General features: G+C 34.1%; 1 protein-coding gene across 2 annotated transcripts in view; it reads right to left on the bottom strand.

The window, feature by feature from the left end:
- Positions 1-20383, bottom strand: part of TAOK3 (TAO kinase 3) — a 187106-nt gene that overhangs the window by 72865 nt on the left and 93858 nt on the right. The window contains exons 3-6 of one of the 2 annotated variants that reach the window (XM_060028083.1): positions 17429-17492; positions 11122-11341; positions 2183-2254; positions 1688-1789 (exon numbers count right to left, since the gene is read on the bottom strand). In XM_060028083.1, coding sequence (XP_059884066.1) covers positions 1688-1789; positions 2183-2254; positions 11122-11241 — 294 coding nt within the window. In that variant the 5' untranslated portion in view covers positions 11242-11341; positions 17429-17492. The remainder of the gene's footprint in view (positions 1-1687; positions 1790-2182; positions 2255-11121; positions 11342-17428; positions 17493-20383) is intronic. The other variant, XM_060028084.1, reaches the window with a different exon arrangement.

The following is a 20383-nucleotide window of genomic DNA, read 5'->3' as shown; positions in this document are numbered from 1 at the left end:
CTTATTGTGAAATGAAAGCGTCCACATAAGTGAATATTATAATGAACATTAGCCTTTTAGGTGCACTATTTTTCTTTTTTCTTCAGCTTTATTAAGGTATAATTGACAAACTATTTTTAATCAGTTTTGATGGAAACATTTCTCAACTGTATTACTCAGTTTTCTAATTTCTTTTATTTTAATTTTTATAATTAAAAAATTTTTTTGTTTATTTATTCTTTCGACTGTGCTGTACAGCTTGCAAGATCTTAGTTCCCTGACCAGGGATGGAACCTGGGCCCTCAGCAGTGAAAGCACGGAGTACTAACCACTGGACCGGCCGGGAATTCCCTCTGATTTCTTAAATTATGTAAATTAATACAAACATATAATTTCCTTAAACTGAGTATAAGGAAAATGAACATAGAACTTTAGAACCGACTAGAGTATGTTTATAGTTATGGGTCTATATTTAAAATTACATGTTAACTCTGTATTTCTGTCCCAAACATTCTTTTCCCAATTATTCCATAACACAAGGGCACCTGAGCTGTGGCTGGCCGTTTGCCCTTGACAATTATCAGCTCTAGTTGCTCTGCTTTTAAATTGTTAGGTCTGCTTTCTAACTTCCCCAACTTCTTCCTTCAGGTCAAATTAGTTATGGCTATTTGTATGCATGTCTCCAGCAGCTTTAGTTCTGTGAGTTCCTTCTAATTAGCCTATCAAATCCTTATAGACAAACACTAGGTAACCAAACTTATTAGCATTCTATGTAATCTAAGAGTAAACAGGCTTCAAATAAGAGCTCGGAGGATTTTCTGAAGTTTTGAAACACATGATATCTAGCACTTGATTTTGTAACATTTATTCTGCCTGCTCAAAATCCCTTTCTTGACTCCTTCAAGACAGCTGAGATTGCCAGAGAACTGATTTCCATAGAATGAGATACTCCTCTTATTAATTTCTTCTGCTCAGTACAGAAGCAATGGCTCTAGATATCTTAAGAATTCCTTGAGCAGAAAGGTTTATGTTTAACCTTTGATATTCTATCTGGGAACAAAAATTCCATTCCCTAATTGGAGATCATGTACAGGAAAGGGCTTGTATATTGGTAAGTATTCAATAAATGATAGTGATATTGAATACTTTAAATTGGAATGTGCAATCCCATAAAGTACAAGGTATAGCATTTACTTGTTCTAGACAATGTCTAATGTGCTAACCTAAAATCAGAAACAAAATCATGTAAAATAAAAATATAGTAAGAAGATAGACTAATCATAATCCAGGCTCTGTTTGGTAAAAAACTTAGACAGTGATGGTAATATCAAGCATAATTCCAAATTTGGGGGGAATTGGAGTAGGGGATGAGAAATGACAAAGGTAAAAATTCTAGGATGAGAATAAAAGGCACTGCTTTTTACTTTTGCAAATAAATCATTATAAAATGATGTTAACTTTTCACTCTCTCCTTGTTGAGTGTTTAAGAATAAAATTTCCTGTAGACTAGATGTCATGCTTAAACTTACAGAATGTATACCATAATGGCACACTCTGAAGTAACAAATGGTAAATACTGACAAACAAAAATCACATGGGACAGAAATGGGCTGATAATTTTACAGACCAAAGAGATAATAGAAAAAAAGGAAAAGAAAAAAATTTTAATAGGAAAAAATAAAAAGACAATAGAGGTCCTCTTACTTACCCAAGCGGTGTGCTCTTTCAAGTAACAACCTTTGTATTCAATAGTATTAGGATGCTTCAATTGTCGTAAAAATTTGACCTCCTTAAGAATATCTTGCCATTTCTATTTAAGTCAGAAAGAAAATATCATAATTTTTGAACAGAAAACAGTATTTTATTTTCAAGTATACATGTAAAATAGTCTTTTCATTATTTTAAATGGACAAAGAGAATGTTTAATACATAAAGAAGCAATTTAAACTTGCGTTATTTCTTGTTTTATTACCTATAAATTAAATCAATCACCAAATATATTATAATAAATCCATTACACTAATCCATGTTCTATTCCACAAAATAGTTGACTGAGGTAGAATATTAGGAACGTTTATTATATGCTCCACAAGAAGGGAAAAAAAGAACTGTGATAAAGAAATGCTTAAAGAACTTTGTTTCTACTGTGAATTTCATATTAACCTGCTTATGTCAGTTTAGGTACACAATGTCTTTAACGTACCTCATGTGCCTGCTTCCCACTGTAGGACATTTTCTTAACTGCCACAACCTCATTGGTGTGAGCATTTGTGGCCTGTGTTAAGAGAGTAGGGAAAAAAGGTTAAAAAGAATGAACGATGTTTCAGCCAGTTTAACTTAAATATTTGACTAGACTTTTATAACATTTCACCCTTCATTCTCACAGTCTAAAGATGCTGCAACTTTTGATAGGCTAGACAGACATTTCCACCCCACTTCAAGGTACAACTTCTCTTTATCCCTTTCCATATACATTCAAAGGCTATAATGTAAAAAGGGATTAAGGTTTAACAAAACATATCCAATCAAAGAAGTCATATTTCCAAAATATCCATACTGGCTTCACCATGTAGAATGTCTACCAATGGAGAACCAGTTAAATAAATATGACACAGTCATGTAATGAAATAAACATTAAGAGAATGAGGTAATCAATAATTATATATGGTAATAGTAAAAAATATCATGACAAAAAAAACCTGTACAATATGATCTTCTTTTTCCAAAACAGTAATAATGATTATATGTGTAGAAAAAATTATGAAAGAATTTATACCAGAAAATATATCAGTGGTAATCCCTGGATTATCAGATATATTATTATGTCTGAAAGAACTTTCCATGATGATGGAAATGTTCTATATCTACATCGTATATAGTAGCATGTCAAATGTGGCTAGTGTGACGAAGGAAGTGGATTTTAAATTTAATTAACTTAAAATTTAAATAGTGGCTACTGTATTAAACAGTGCAGCAAAGGATAACATTAATCTTAAGAGGGACTTCCACTTTCAAAGGTACTTATATTTTACGGTAAGAATGTATCACATAAATACATACACACATTTATGTGTATATATTCATCTATAAAGGTTGCCTTGTCTCATAATTATCTCTATATATCTTCTCCATACTCAAAATATAACAGTTCATTGAAAGCACGCCTGAAAATCATAAATACCTCAGATGTAATAATCTTTTCCTCCAAATTTACTTAAGAAATTTAAAAATATTTCTAAAAATTTTCAGAAAAATAAATATAAGACATTAAACATTACCTAATCTTAGCCTTCTTTAATAACAGGGCTCTGTACCAGTGTCATACCCCGATGTAAGTAAGCTACTTCGGTTCTATGATATTACTATTGTGGAATAATAAAGCAATAGCAGTGTTTCTGAAGTAAAACTGGAATTCACTCTCTGGTAAAATAAGGTCACCAATTTTAATAGAAAAATGTCTAATCAGTTTCTAAAATACAATTAAAGAAGCTCCTCAGATAGAGCAATGTCTTCTTTCTAATTAAAAAAAATTTAATTCCAACAATAAACAATAATGTTGATGTAAAAAGAATTCAACCCCAGAGTCTTAATTAATGCCAAAATGCAGAGAAAATGGACACATACTAAAAAAAATTTTTTGTACAAGCACTAAGGTAAAACTACATACTACAAAAGCAAGGTATCCACTAAGTTACAGTTTTCAAGTCGGCAGGACTCTGTAAAGGCATTTTTTAGGTATTTTATTCATTTAGAAGGTACAGACTGACTTTTTTTTAAAAACGAAGATCTCTCACATTTTGCTGGCTTTTAAAATGTAACACTAAGGGACTTCCCTGGTGGTGCAGTGGTTAAGAATCCGCCTGCCAATGTAGGGGACAAAGGTTCGGTCCCTGGTCCAGGAAGATCTCACATGCCTCGGGGCAACTAAGCCCGTGAGCCACAACTACTGAGCTCACATGGCACAACTATGGAAGACCGCGTGCCCAGAGCCCGTGCTCCGCAACTAGAGAAGCCACTGCAATGAGGAGTGTGCGCACTGCCACGAAAAGTAGCCCCTGCTCGCCACAACTAGAGAAAGCCTGAGCACAGCAACAAAGACCCAATGAGACAAAAAATAAATAAATAAAATAAAAATGTAACACTAAGACTGTACTTAGATGACAACAAGAAAGAAAAGTTGATGTAAATTCAGTAATACAGTGAAGGTTAGAGTGACTGTGTCTGTAAAGAGGATATTTTGGGTATGAATCTATGTACTGTATAGCTTAAGGAGCCTGGGAAAGGTTTAGAAAATGCTCAAACAATGATGAATTTTAACTTTTAATGGGGTTTTTAAAAAACAAATCTGTACGCTTTATAGAAAGAAAAAAGAAAGGCCCACACAAATGGAATCTGATAGTATTATCTAATTGCTTATTAAGGTTATTTATAATCAAGGCTTATTTGGAACAAGAGACATGAAAAAAGAATCACCCTAAAATAAAAATGTATTTCTTTACATTTATAGAGTTAGAACTTGATAAGTATATTTGCTTATACAACCTATCTACTGGGCAGAGACTTGAAATTTGAAAACATTTCCATTTATATATAGATGTGAAATTTTTAATCCATTTTATACTAGTTAAAATTCAGAACTGAAACAGAAACTTAAAAACAAATCAATATTTTAGTATAGAGAAAGGAAACTATCAATGGGGTTTCAGCTTTTCAATGCATCATACTGTATTATGAATGATTACAACTTCTAAACATTTCAAGTTTTATTCTTGAAACTTACATTCATACTTAACACTTCCAATAGTCTCAGAGGTCTCAGTAACCTTAAGCAAGATCACTGATTCACCATGTTCTTGGATTGGAAGAATCAACATTGTGAAAATGACTATACTACCCAAAGCATTCTACAGATTCAATGCAATCCCTATCAAACTACCAATGGCATTTTTCACAGAACTAGAACAAAAAATTTCATAATTTGTATGGAAACACAAAAGACCCCCAATAGCCAAAGCAATCTTGAGAAAGAAAAACAGAACTGGAGGAATCAGGCTCCCTGACTTCAGACTATACTACAAAGCTACAGTCATCAAGACAGTATGGTACTGGCACAAAAACAGAAATACAGATCAATGGAACAGGATAGAAAGCCCAGAGATAAACCCACACACATATGGTCACCTTATTTTTAATTTTTTTTGTGGTATGCGGGCCTCTCATTGTTGTGGCCTCTCTCATTGCGGAGCACAGGCTCCGGATGCGCAGGCTCAGCAGCCATGGCTCACGGGCCTAGCCGCTCTGCGGCATGTGGGATCTTCCCAGTCCGGGGCACGAACCCGTGTCCCCTGCATCGGCAGGCAGACTCAACCACTGCGCCAAGTGAAGCCCTGGTCACCTTATTTTTGATAAAGGAGGCAAGAATATACAATGGAGAGAAGACAGCCTCTTCAATAAGTGGTGCTGGGAAAACTGGACAGCTACATGTAAAAGAATGAAATTAGAACACTCCCTAACACCATACACAAAAATAAACTCAAAATGGATTAAAGACCTAAATGTGGCCAGACATTATCAAACTCTTAGAGGAAAACATAGGCAGAAAACTCCATGACATAAATCACAGCAGGATACTTTCTGACCCACCTCCTAGAGAAATGGAAATAAAAACAAAAATAAACAAATGGGACCTAATGAAACTTAAAAGCTTTTGCACAGCAAAGGAAACCATAAACAAGATGAAAAGATGGGAGAAAATATTTGTAAATGAAGCAACTGACAAAGGATTAATCTCCAAAATTTACAAGCAGCTCATGTACCTCAATATCAAAAAAGCAAACAACCCAATCCAAAAATGGGCAGAAGACCTAAATAGACGTTTCTCCAAAGAAGATATACAGATTGCCAATAAACACATGAAAGAATGCTCAACATCTTTGATCATTAGAGAAATGCAAATCAAAAGTACAATGAAATATCATCTCACACTGGTCAGAATGGCCATCATCAAAAAATCTACAAACAATAAATGCTGGAGAGGGTGTGGAGAAAAGGGAACCCTCTTGCACTGTTGGTGGGAATGTAAATTGATACAGCCACTATGGAGAACAGTATGGAGTTTCCTCAAAAAACTAAAAATAGAACTACCATACGACCCAGCAATCCCACTACTGGGCATAAACCTTGAGAAAACCATAATTCGAAAAGAGTCATGTACCACAATGTTCATTGCAGCTCTATTTACAGTAGCCAGGACATGGAAGCAACCTAAGTGTCCATTGAAAGATGAATCAATAAAGACGATGTGGCACATATACACAATGGAATATCACTCAGCCATAAAAAGAAACGAAATTGAGTTATTTGTAGTGAGGTGGATGGACCTAGAGTCTGTCATACAGAATGAAGTAAGTCAGAAAGAGAAAAACAAATACCGTACGCTAACACATATATATGGAATATAAAAAAAAAATGTCATGAAGAACCTAGGGGCAGGACAGGAATAAAGATGCAGACCTACTAGAGAATGGACTTGAGGACATGGGGAGGGGGAAGGGTAAGCTGGGACGAAGTGAGAGAGTGGCATGGACATATACACACTACCAAATGTAAAAAAACTAATAGCTAGTGGGAAGCAGCCGCACAGCACAGGGAGATCAGCTCACTGCTTTGTGACCACCTAGAGGGGTGGGATAGGGAGGGTGGGAGGGAGGGAGATGCAAGAGGGAAGAGATATGGGGATATATGTATATGTATAGCTGATTCACTTTGTTATAAAGCCAAAACTAACAAACCATTGTAAAGCAATTATACTCCAATAAAGACGTTAAAAAATACATAAATAAATAAATGGGAAAAAAAAGTAAAATAAAGCACAGGGAGCCCAGCTCTGTGCTCTGTGACGACCTAGATGGGTGGGATGGGGGGGGAGTGGAGGTGGGAGGGAGGTCCAAGAGGGAGGGCATATAGGTATACATACAGCTGATTCACTTCATTGTACAGCAGAAACTAACACAACATTATAAAGCAATTATACTCCAATAAAAAAAAAATCACTGATTCAAAATATATTTATTGAGAACTTACTACATATGTGTTTCTGATATTTTTATAACCATTTCCAGCTACATTTAGATTATTGTCAACTCTTTACTAGTTTATGGAGAAATACAAAAATTAAACATAAGCTTTTCCTTTTGCCCTATTTATTAAGCCTCAACTAAAACTAAAAGGTATTTATACCCAGAAGAACAAAACTAAATTATTTGCTTTAGGTGGATTATGGATGATATGCTGAGTTTAACAAGGCAACACTAGAACCCTAGAAACTTTATAGTTGTCTTTTAAGTGAATACAAAAATGAACATGCTCAGTCCTTTTCATCTTCCTTGAATAGAGTTTCTTACTATTTCAGTTTTACTCATGCTATTTTTTTTTTTTTACGGTACGCGGGCCTCTCACTGTTGTGGCCTCTCCCGTTGCGGAGCACAGGCTCTGGACGCGCAGGCTCAGCGGCCATGGCTCACGGGCCCAGCCACTCCGCGGCATGTGGGATCTTCCCAGACCGGGACACGAACCCGTGTCCCCTGCATCGGCAGGTGGACTCTCAACCACTGCGCCACCAGGGAAGCCCATACTCATGCTAATTTCTGAATTACTTATGTAAATCCATATACACAGAGATATTTCATCAATAGTTTCAATTTTCTCTGAATATAATATATATTCTCAACTGATTGATTCTACAAGAGCCGTGCCAGCGTACAATTCACTTATAATATATTTCCTGGCATCGTTCTGTGTAAAAGCTGTAAACTACAAAAAGTCTAACAGAATTATAGTGTTGAGGTATAAAAATGTTGGTTGCTAGACTCTGGTCTTGACAGCTTGCTAATATGATTCTGACTCATGAAAAGTACAAATTAGCAGTTCCAAATTCTCGGAGTTCTTCATAATTCAAATACTTACCAGGTGCTCAAAATTTGTCAGGTACTGGGCTAAATGCTAGGGATAGAATTGTAAGTATGCCTAGTGCCTATCTCTCTTCTAGTAGTATAGACAGCAAAAATGAAATCATAATTAATATAAAATTGCAACTGTGATATGTGTTACAAAGAAGGGTATGTGTTACTTTGGGAACCAAAAAATGGGGGATGTGATTAGGCAGGTCAGGCAAGGCTTCCCTGAATAAATGAGCCCTCAGCTGAGAGATAAAGGATAAAGTGGAGTTAAGAAGATGAAGATGGCAGGGGAAAACATTCCAGAGAGAACAGTTTATGCAAAGATCCTATGATGGATGATTAAAAGAAAACTTTTATATAATAACTAGAGCAATGAGAATAAGAGGGAATACAGTTCAGGTATAGAGGGATCACCTCATGAAGGACCTTATAGGCTGCCTACAGTAGGGAAGTTGAACTTAGCCTAAGAACAGAGGAGGAGACCCCCTGAAGGCTTTACAGAGAAAAGGTGATGTGATCATATTTAAGTGTTTCCACTCTCCACCAACCCTCAAGCTCACTGTGGGGTGGACAAAACACTGGAGACAGACCAGAATGGATGCACAGAGATCGGTTTGGAGGTTATTGCAGTTGTCCAAGTAAGACATGGTAGTCTTCTTGGTTATAATGGTATGAGTGAGAAGAGGAAGAATCTGTCAACAGGGAGGAGCAACATGGGTCATATTACTGTGGCCTGTGAGAAAATCCATTTTTAAGGTGCTACCTATGTGACCACTGTACATAAAAGGTTAAGGCTTTTTAAAGTTTTACAGTAAAGTATCAGTTAACTCCCCTTTAAGCTGTTTTTTAAGTGCCTTATGGGTTTATAAGGGCCTGTACTCTACACTTTTGTATACAGGCAATATATAGTTAATGATTACATTTCAGTATCAAAGCCACCCAGGTATCTTTGTGATTTCTCTAGTCTATCAATATCAACAAATAACACATATTCACATGATGCTAGTCAGAATAGCTCGCAATTTAAAACTTAAGAGTTGTTTATTTCTGGATTTTTCCATTTAATATTTTTGGACTGAGGTTGACCGCAGATAACTAAAACCATGGAAAGCGAAACTGTGGATAAGGGGGAACTACCATACTCTAGCTAAACAGACAGGACTTAGTCCCAAAAGCACTGGGTCTTCTACAGCAATGTAGGTCTCACTTTATCCCTAGCACAAAAGGCATGTTAGTAAGTTTCGAAGCATATTTGGTTTATTGTATTTATTCTAAAAGAGAACCGTGAGAGTGGTCTGGCTGATTTTTAAAATAGAAGAGTCAAACAGAGATTGCAACTACTCTCTGACTCTGGCCAAGAGAGATTCTGAGATGATGAATTAGTTATACAGTAATAGAATGAAAGTAATAAAAGATGATTGACTGAAGAAAGTATCTCTAAGCAAAACAAACAGGTCACAACCAAATATATACAGAACGTTTCTATTGTTAAAAAGTTCAAAACCGGCAAAACCAAATTATATTATTAGGGGTAGAGAAGTAAGTGGGTACATATAAAGAAATATAAGAAAGTCATCATCATAAAGTTCAGCATAGTGGATTCTTCTAACAAAAAAGGGGCTCTGGGGTGCTGGCAATATTCTATTTCTTGGCCTGGCTGGTGGTTATAAAGGGATTTATGTTTTAATTGTTCTTTAAATTATATATTAAAATATATGTGTGAATGTATTATACACACTTCTGTATATATGATATATTTGTAATTAAAAAAATCCTTTTAAAAAAATGTGTCTCAGTGAATGAGAAAGATAGGACTTTGGGCCGTAAATGCTACTCTAAGCCCAAAGACTAATATGAGGGTATTAACTAGAAAATTAGCATCCACTTCAGCAATGGAAGGTCACTTAATGATAAAATGTACTTGAGTGGGAGCCAAGTATTAGATGGGGGTGAGGGAGGAGAAGTGGTGGTAGTGCTAAGTATAGACATGAAGGGACGAAAGAGCATTCTGAGAAAACTCAGGCTGAAGATTTGGCTAGAAACAAAAGGATGAGTTCAAGATGCAATTAATAAAATCTCATTTGGAAGGACAACTAAAGATAAGCCCTATCCAGATGGAAGCACATAAAGGACTACTTAAAAAGAAAAGTCAAATACTGTTTGATTAAGAAAGAAATTATTTGCTAACAGGTTTGGAGGAGAAATAGGTAATATTACTTAAATATTACTTGCTTTAATGAACTAGTACTCTTAAGGAAGTATGTGTTAATTTGAGGTTGCAAACTTCTAAGGTTATTGAAATAAAGACCTATATTTTATGCAATGAATTTCAGGTAAATGATTTATGTTAACATTTCAGTCATTTCTCACTTTTGTCATCAGAAGATAATCACAGTCTTGGAATTCAAACTGACTCAATGGGGTTAAGCCTTGTATCCCTTAACCTGAGATACTGACTTAACATGATTGTTACTAAAAATCTGTCAGTCTATCTGTCTGCGTAGATGTCCACTTGTCCATCCACCCATCCATCCATCATTTACTGAGTTCCTACTATTCAGACATTATACTAGCTATTGGGGATATAGCAATGAACAAGTAGATATAATTCCTGTCTTTATGGAGCTTATTATTTAGTGAGAGAGACATACATGAATCAAAAAATCTCACACATAATTATTCAATTATAACTGTGACAAATACAACAAAGTACAAGCATAGGATGTTATGAGACCATAAAGAAAGTCTTAATTTAGTGCTGGAGGGTTGAACTGGAATGGTTATCACATGGATTTAACACTTAAACTGATACCCGTAGGGTAAACAAGAGTTAGACAGGAATGGGGAAAACATGTACAGTTTTCTAAGCAGGAGGAATAGCATATATAAAGGCCCTGAGGCAGAAAAGAGTTTGGCATGTAAGGGAAATGAACAGGGTTCAAACTCAAGCTTATAACTTTTTTGCACTACTTTGACAGCAGAGTCATTTGATATGGATACCATTGACTTGAATGATGCCTAGAATTCTAAGACTGGCTCTTCAGCAATGACTATTTGCCTCTACTGTAGACATCATTTAATTTGTAGAATAAACATTAAAACCAAGTGCATTTTACAAGTAATAGTTAGAATGTACAGAATTTAAACTTTTATAATTTGATCTAAACAATTTTTAATTACTTACAAAATAAACTGCTCCAAAACTTCCATGTCCAATTTCATGTAAACCAATAAAAAGTTCTTCAGGATCATCTTTGTAGAAGAGATCAGCAATCTCTGGGTCCCTTGGCACCCCTTTCCGCATGATGACCAGTATGTGCAAGCACTTTGCTTTTGATATCCCAGTCAGCTTTCTCTCTCATTGACAAATATTTGGGGTGTGTGTGTGTGTAAAATTTCAGTACCTGTAGAAAAATAAGGTTTAACATTAACTTATTATACATTTTGTTTGGTAGCAATTACAGATTCATATTATCCATAAAAAACATCTTGGTCTTAGAAATTCAAAATAAAAAGACAAGTAATCCAAAAGAAAAATGGGCAAAGGATCTGAATAGATATTACTCCAAAGATATAGAAATGTCCACTAACACATGAAAAGATGCTCCACACCATTAGTCTTTAGACAAATAAAATTAAAAACACATGAGATACCATTTTCATACCCACTAGGATGGCTATTATCAAAAAGTCAAATAATAAGTATTGGTAAGGATGTGGGGAAATTCAGACCCTCCAACGCTGCTGGTGGAAATGTAAAATGGTACAGCCATTTTGGGAAACAGATTGGGAGTTCATCAAAAACTTAAACACAGAGTTACAAGTTGACCCAGAAATTCCCACTCGTCGGTATATACCCAAGAGAAATAAAAGCACACGTCCACACAAAAACTTGGATATTGGTAGCTGCATTATTCAGCAACAACCCAAGTGTCCATTTGGTGAATGAATAAACAAAATACGGTATATCCATACCATGGAATATTATTCAGGGTTAAAAAGGAATGAACTACTGATACACACCACAACACAGGCGAAACATTAAGCTAAGTGAAGGAAGCCAGTCACAAAAGACTACATGCTGTATGATTCCATTTATATAATACATCCAGCATAAGTAAATTTATAGAGACTAGTGGCTGAAGGAGAGTTGGGGGTGATAGCTGAAGGGTATGGGCTTTCGTTTTAGTGTGGTGAAATGTCCTAGAATTCATTGTGGTGATGGTTGTACAATTGTTCATATACTAAAAACTCTTTAGTTGTACTCTTTAAATGGGTGAATTGTATGGTATGAAAATTATATCTGAAACACAAATCAAAACTACAATGAGATATCACCTCAAGCCAGTCAAAATGGCCATCATCAAAAAATCCACAAACAATAAATGCTGGAGAAGGTGTGGAGAGAAGGGAACCCTCCTGCACCATTGGTGGGAATGTAAATTGGTACAGCCACTACAGAGAACAGTATGGAGGTTCCTTAAAAAACTAAAAATAGAGCTACCATATGATCCTGTAATCCCACTCCTGGGCATATATCCAGAGAAAAACATGGTCCAAAAGGATACATGCACCCCAATGTTCACTGTAGCACTGTTTACAACAGCCAAGGCATGGAAGCAACTTAAATGTCCATTGACAGAGGAATGCATAAAGAAGATGTGGCACATATATACAATGGAATATTACTCAGCCATTAAAAAGAATGAAATAATGCCATTTGCAGCAACATGGATGGACCTAGAGATTGTCGTAAGTCAGAGAAAGAGCAAGTGGAATCTAAAAATAAATGATACAAATAAACTAACTTAAAAAACACAAACAGACTCACGAGAGACTTAGAGAATGAACTTATGGTTACCAGGGGGGAATGGTTGGGGGAAGGGACAGTTAGGGAGTTTGGGATTGACATGTACACACTGCTATACTTAAAACGGATAACCAGCAAGGACCTACTGTATAGCACAGGGAACTCTGCTCAATATTATGTAACAACCTAAAAGGGAAAAGAATTTGAAAAAGAATAGAAACAAGTATATGTATAACTGAATCACTTTGCTGTACATCTGAAACTATCACAGCATCGTTAATCAACTATACTCCAATATAAAATGAAAAGTTAAAAAAAAATAAAACGGAGAGGGGTGATAACCATGACTTTTGTCCTAGCTAATTGAAAACAAACGGGAATTAAAGATAAGAAAATTAAAATATCAACAACAGATTTCTGAGGAGAAGAAAAGAAAAAGAACAGGTAAATTATCAGTTACACAGGGGGAAAAAGCCTCAAAAGAAGAAATTTCCAAAAGGGGACTAAAGAAACATAAAGGTGATTATTCTGACTTGATCCACCCATTAATGGATTAATCAAACAGTCTACAAGACTGCAAGATGCAGTATATATTCTTCCTGACCCATAGTTACATACACACTTTCTCTAGTTAATGACAACTGCAACAGGCAACTGGAAAATGTCACTTAGCCAGCATGCTGGATCTTCCTTTACTTTCACGGTGAAAGCTTTGTCTATGTACAGAATATTTTATCCCAGATACCTGACTGACAATAGAGGTAAGACATGCAATGTGCTTTGGAGTATGTAGCTTCCTAACTAATTTTTCTTTTTCTTTTTTTTTTTTTTTTGGTTGGTACTATGTAGATTTGGAGAGGACAGTTTGGTGAGAAAAACATTGGTGTTAAAATATATTACGATTCAGCTACTATCTTTTTTATGAAAACATAATTCTGCTTTTGAAGTATATTCCTTTAGGTGTGATCTGTTGTACCTATAGCATCATTAGTGGTATTTAAAAGTTTCTACACAGTTTACTGACAGTTTACTTAGACAAATGCAAAGAACAATGAACACTGATTTCTAAGGAGCTAATAAATAGTCATTTAGTCATTAGCTTAATTTTAGTTTACAGTAATCTAAATTTTGGAAAAATTTATTTATTTGTATATTACAATGACATTTCTTAGCATAAATATGCTTATTTTCAGAAGCTTATAAGGATGCAATAGACATAATTCTGTTTAATATACCTAACTGTGGATAGACTTAACATTGATTAAGAGCTATCTTTTAGAATTTGGATTTTTGTTTTCACTCTCCCTCTCAAGATAACTTTGAGATAGATATGTGTGAGAAATACACAGTGGATGGCAAAACAGAATGCTAGGATGTGAAGGGAAAGTTGACAAAAGTATAACTGATTCAGATATTTCTGTTGAACAAGTAAAACCAAAGATTTTCCCCCCCCAATATCACAAATTAATTGTATTTCTTTTTGATTTCCTTGGAGACACATGTAGAATAAAATGTAATTTAAAAAAAACAAGAAAATTATATCTCAATAAATCTGTTTCAAAAGCAGTTTGGTCTGATTAATACTGAAATAGTAACAGCTAACATTTATTAAGCACTACTGTGTGTCAGGCAAGACTAAATTCCTTTATAAGCCAAGGAAAATCACAATAATTCTTTTATACCATACTAAGAAATTTGGAGTGTATCTTGAGGGTAATGGGTAGCCATTGAAGGTTTTAAACAGGAAAAAGGATTCCCCCACAACACTGCATCTGTAATCATGAGTAGTCATCCTGCCAAGCCATGAATGCCAATAATCAAGCATAAAGTCAGTATATCAATACTATTGAAAAAATAACTTAAATTTAGTTACTTGTTAGGCAACAAAGTAGATAAAGTTGAAAAGTACTATTGCCTTCACTGCTTAGAGAATAGAAAAGAGAAACAACGGATTAAATCAAAGACATGCCTTTTGAGACCATGCCAAAAAAAAAAAAAAAGCAAATTACAAAATTTCCGTTAGGAAAAACAAAAAGATCTATGAACCAAATTTATGAGAACTAAAATATTTTCAATCACCAAGATGTATTTTAAACTTGAATATTTTGGCCTCAATGTGATTAAAGCTAAGTACTATGGATAACCATTTGGGGACACACACAGACTACTAAGTCATACTATAGACTAAAGTGATTTTTCGAAAGAAATAAATATTAAAATGATATTTAAAATAAAATTATATTAAAATAATAAAAAATGAGATCATAAAAACTTCTAAAATAATTTGCAGATGAGTATTTAGTTATTGAGCAAGATATCAGAGGCAAAAACCATAAACTAAAATCAGTAAGCTTGATAATACACAACATATTTATCTTAAAAAATATAATGAATGGATTTCTGCTTCCAGCCAAGATGGAGTAACAGGACTGGATTTATTATCCACCAGAAACAAATAAAACACTGGAAAAACATGAAATTATGGTATTTTAACACAATGGGTATCAGGCAGAGAAGGATAGTGATCCCAGACAGAGGAACAGCAAACAAGGAGAGCTAAAACTGTCCCAATTTAATGTCCTGGGAGAGTTTCCAGGCCATGGCACAGAAAGTAGGGGGTGGGGAAACCCAATTAGAGCCTGGGGCACTCCAGAGATGAGGGTCCAGGGTGACCAAAATGGCTAGAGTTCTCAGGGCACAGTACTAAATAGAAGAGAACAGCACAGAAAGAAGATATGGAGATCAGCAGAGAGTTCCCATCAAGTCTTCAGCTGACTACTGATCTATGCATCCCAAGTGAGAAAACTACGCCAGACCAGGCAGGGTGGAAGAAAACCCTATATGAAAGAATTAAAGAAAACAGGACCTAGGGCTCATGAAGAGCTGTAAATAGTGCCTGTTACCATTAGCCTGAATAGGAAATCTCATAATTCATGGGGAATTGTTTAGAGTACTTACAAGAGTCTAATCTTAGTAGCAGGAAATTACCATAGACTAAGTGCTGCTCTGGATGCCTAACAAAATTTAAAAGCAGGATCTTTATGGATTAAATTATTCCACGTAGCTTAACTGTGTCCCAGAACAAAGCTCACAAATATTCAAAGGAATTAAAAAAAAAATCTAATATCCAAAAAGGTAAAATTCACAATGTCTAAAAAAAAAAAAAATCACCAAGCATCCCAAGAAACAGGAAAATATGACACATAATGATGAAAAAAATCAATTGAAACCAATTCAGGACTGATATAGATGATAGTTGCTAGATTAGCAGACAAGAGCATTAAAATATTTATTACAACTGTATTCCATATATTTTAAAAGTTAGGAAATATCAAACACATAGAGATAGTCAAGAGATAAAGAGACACAAACTGAACCTCTAGAGGTGAAAGCTACAATGTCCGAGATGAAAAATACACTGCATGGGATGAATAGCAGATGAGATTTCTGAAAAAAAGGTTTATGAACTTGAAGATATGACAGTAGAAACTATCCAAAATGAAACATACAGAGAAAAAAAATAACAAAATAATAAACAACCAAAAAAAAGAGCATCAGTGAGTTGTGGAACAATTTCAAATGGACTAGTATATATCTAATTGGAGTCCCTGAAGAGAAGAGAGAGATGTTGAGGCAGAGAAAATATTTGGAGAAATAATAGTGAAAAAAACTTACAATTCTGATGAAAATTGTAAACCACAGATCCAAGAAGGTCAATGGGGCTCAAGAACAAGAATGAGAATAAGAAAAATGGGGAAAATTACACCAAACATATCATAATAAATTGCTCAAAACGTGCTAAAGCAAAAATCATGAAAGCAGCCAGAGACAGAAAACACATTATGTATAGACATTATGTAAGGACAACAATGACAGCAGATTCTTCACTGGAGATAACACCAGTGAGAAGACAATTGAGCAACATTTTTAAAGTGCTAAGTTCAAAATAAAATTCTGTGTCCTGTAAAAAGATCTTTGAAAAATGAAGGCAGAATAGAGGGTTTTAGACATAAAAAGCTGAAAGAATTCATGACCTGACCACCAGCACTATAGGAAATGCTAAAGGAAATCCTTTAGACATAAGCAAAAATCATACCAGATGGAAATAGAGCTTTACAAAACATTGAAAAAGCACTGAAAATGGTTAACTATTTGGTTAAATATGTACAATTTCCCCCCATTATTTAAACTTCTTTAAAGTATAATTCACTGTTTAAACAAAAATAACAATATAGTGTGAGTTTATAACATGTAGAAGTAAAACGTATGAGAATACGAAATTGGGAAGGATAGAAATTGAAGCACAGTGCTGTAAAAAGTTATCATACTATACACAAAAAGGTATACTATCACTTGAGTATGGACAGTGGATTAATACATAAATGTGTATCCAAATATAAATACATATATGCATGCATGTGTACACATGTGTCTATATACACACTTTAAATAAAAAAACACAAGTAGGCTAAAAGCATGGAAAAAGACACAATACTAATCAAAAGAAAGCTGGGCTAGCTATATTAATATCAGATAACGTGGATTTCAATGCAAAGATATTACAAAGATTATTTCATAATGATAAAAAGATTGGATCATTTATCAAGATAATATAACAATCCTAAATGTTTATACACCTAATAAAAAAAGTTTCAAAATACATGATTAAAAACTGATTTACCTGCAAGGAGAAATAGACAAATCCACAATTGTAGTTGGAGATTTCAATATCCTTTCCTCAATAACTGATAGAACAAATAGACAGAAAATCAGTAAGGATATAGAAGACTTGAACAACACTATCAACCAATTTGATTACTGACATTGAAATATGATTATTAATATCGATGTTTCAACCCAGAAACATCATAATACATATTCTTTTCAAGTGCACACAGAACATTTACCAAGATAGACCATATTCTGGGCCATAAAACAAGACTCAATAAATTAAAAGGACTTAAGTTATAGTAGGTATATTTTCTGAACACAATGGAGTTAAATTAGAAAATCAACAGCAGACAGATAATATGAAAAAAATCCCCAAATACTGGAAACTAAATAACACAATAAAAAAGTAATCCATGGGTCAAAAAATAAACCAAAAGAGAAACTAGAAAATACTTTTATCTTAATTAAAATGAAAGCAGAAGGCGTCAAAATTCGTGGGATACCACTAAAGCAGTACTCATGTGGAAATCTATAGCAATAAACTCCTGTTTTGGAAAAGAAGGTCTCAAATCAATGACCTCAGCTTCCACTGTTTTTTTAAAAACCAGGAAAAAAAGAGCAAATTAAACCCAAAGTAAGGAGAGAAAGGAAATAATAAAGATTAAAGCAGAAATCAATGAAATAGAAAAACAAAAACAAAAATCAATGAAAGCAAAGCTGGTTCTTTGATAAAAGTAATCAAATTTATAAACCTTGCCAGACTGATCAGGAAAAAAAAATCAGAAGACATAATTACCAGTATCACAAATGAGAGGGATAACGTCACTACAGATTCTATAGATATCAGAAGGATAATCAGGGAGTATTATATTATGCAAATTGTACAACATTGTGCAATTATTATTCAACAACTTAGATGAAGTGGATAAATTCTCTGAAAGACACAAATCAACAAAGTTTACACCAGAAGAAACAGATAACCTCAATACCTCTGCATCTATTAAATTAATTGAATTTGTAATTTAAAATCTTCCCACAAAGAAAACTCCAGAATCAAATGGCTTAATTGGTGAATTCAACCAAACATCTAAGAAAGATACAATATTAATTTTACACATCTCTTTCAGAAAATGGAAAAGGAGACATACTTTCTAGGATTAATTCTATGAGGCTTGTATTACCCTGACACCAAAGCCAGACAAAAACATTACAAGAAAGAAAGCAACAGAGTAAAATTCTTGAAGACTATAGATACAAATATTCACAACAAAATTATAGCAAATATAGTTCAGTAATATATAAAATAGATAATACACCATGACTAGGTGGAATTTATTACAGGAATGCAAGGTTGGTTTAACACTCAAAAATCAGTTAAAAAAAAAAGAATCAATGTAATTCACCATATCAACAAACTGATAAAAAGTCAAATGATCATCTCTAAAGATGCAGAAAAAGCATATGACAAAATCCAAAATTCATTCCTGATAAAAACTCTTGAGCCAACTAGGAATATCAGGTAACATCCCCAACCTAATAAAGGAAATCTACGAAACATTTACAGCCAATGTCAAATATAATGGTGAAAGACCAACTGCTTTCCTCCTATGATCAGGAACAAGGCAAGGATGTCTGCTCTCAACACTTCTATTCAGCATTGTGCTGGATGTTCTATAAGTGCAACAAGGGAAGAAAAAAGAAGTAAAAAGTAGCAAGACTGGAAAGAAAGAAGTTGGACTTTTACTGACAAACAACATAATCACCTGTGTAGAAAATTCAATGGAACTAATACGTGAGTTTATCAAAGGTGCAGAATACAAGATCAATATATAAAGCTCAATTATATTTCTATATGTGAACAAATGGATATCTAAAGTTTTAAATATCACTTATAATAGCATCAAAAAATGAAATACTTAGGGATAAATCTGACAAAGGATCTGTAAGACTTGTACACTGAAAACTACAAAATAATAATGAAAGGAAGTAAAGACATAATGAAAAGTTATACTGTGGTTATAGGTCAGAAGACTCAATATTGAGTATTTTTTAGAAAGAGAAATTGAGAAGCTGATTCTCAAATTCATATGAAAATGCAATGGACCTAAAACAACTAAAACGACTTTGAAAAAGGAAGACAAAATTGGAGGGCTAACATAACCTGATTGCAAGATTTATCATTAAGATTACAGTTATCAAGACACTGTGATACTGGTGTGTATGTGTGTGTATGTGTATATATATATTTGTGTGTATATACATACACACAAATAAATCAATGCAACAAAACAGGAAGTACAGAAACAGACCCACACATTTATGGACAACTGAATTTCGTCCATAGAAGATGGACCCACACATTTATGGACAACTGAATTTCGTCCATAGAAGATGGAGAGTATCTTCCACTAATGGTGCCATAACAATTGCATATGTCTATCTTTGATTCATAGTGACACCATATACAAAAATTAACTCCAAGTGGATTATAGAACTAAATGTAAAACATACAACTAAAAAAATTGTGAAGAAAACACAAGAGAAAATCTTTGTGACCTTGGGTTAGGCAAGAATTTCTTAGATATAAAAACAAAAGCACACTCCACAAAGGAAAAAAAGGTTAAATTAGAATAAAAACATACTCTTTTTGAAAGACCCTGTTAAGAAAATGAAAAGATAAGCCACAGTAGAAGATCTCTGCAAAACATATATCTCACAATGGATTTGCATTCATAAAATATAAAGAATCCTCAAAACTCAATTAAAAGAAAACGAACAACCAAATTTTAAAAATGAGAAAAACATTAGAACACACACTTCACCAAGAAAGATAAATGGATGGCAACTAAGCCAAAAAAAAAGATGCTTAACATCACTATTCATTAGGGAGATACAAATTAAAATCCCAGTGAGATACTACTACAAACTTATTAGAATGGCTGACATTAAAAAGACAGACCATACC

This window comes from Delphinus delphis, chromosome 13 (genome assembly GCF_949987515.2).
Source record: "Delphinus delphis chromosome 13, mDelDel1.2, whole genome shotgun sequence".
Taxonomy (NCBI): domain Eukaryota; kingdom Metazoa; phylum Chordata; class Mammalia; order Artiodactyla; family Delphinidae; genus Delphinus; species Delphinus delphis.
The sequence above is the reverse complement of the archived record's forward strand: the minus strand, read 5'-3'. Positions and strand labels throughout refer to the sequence as shown.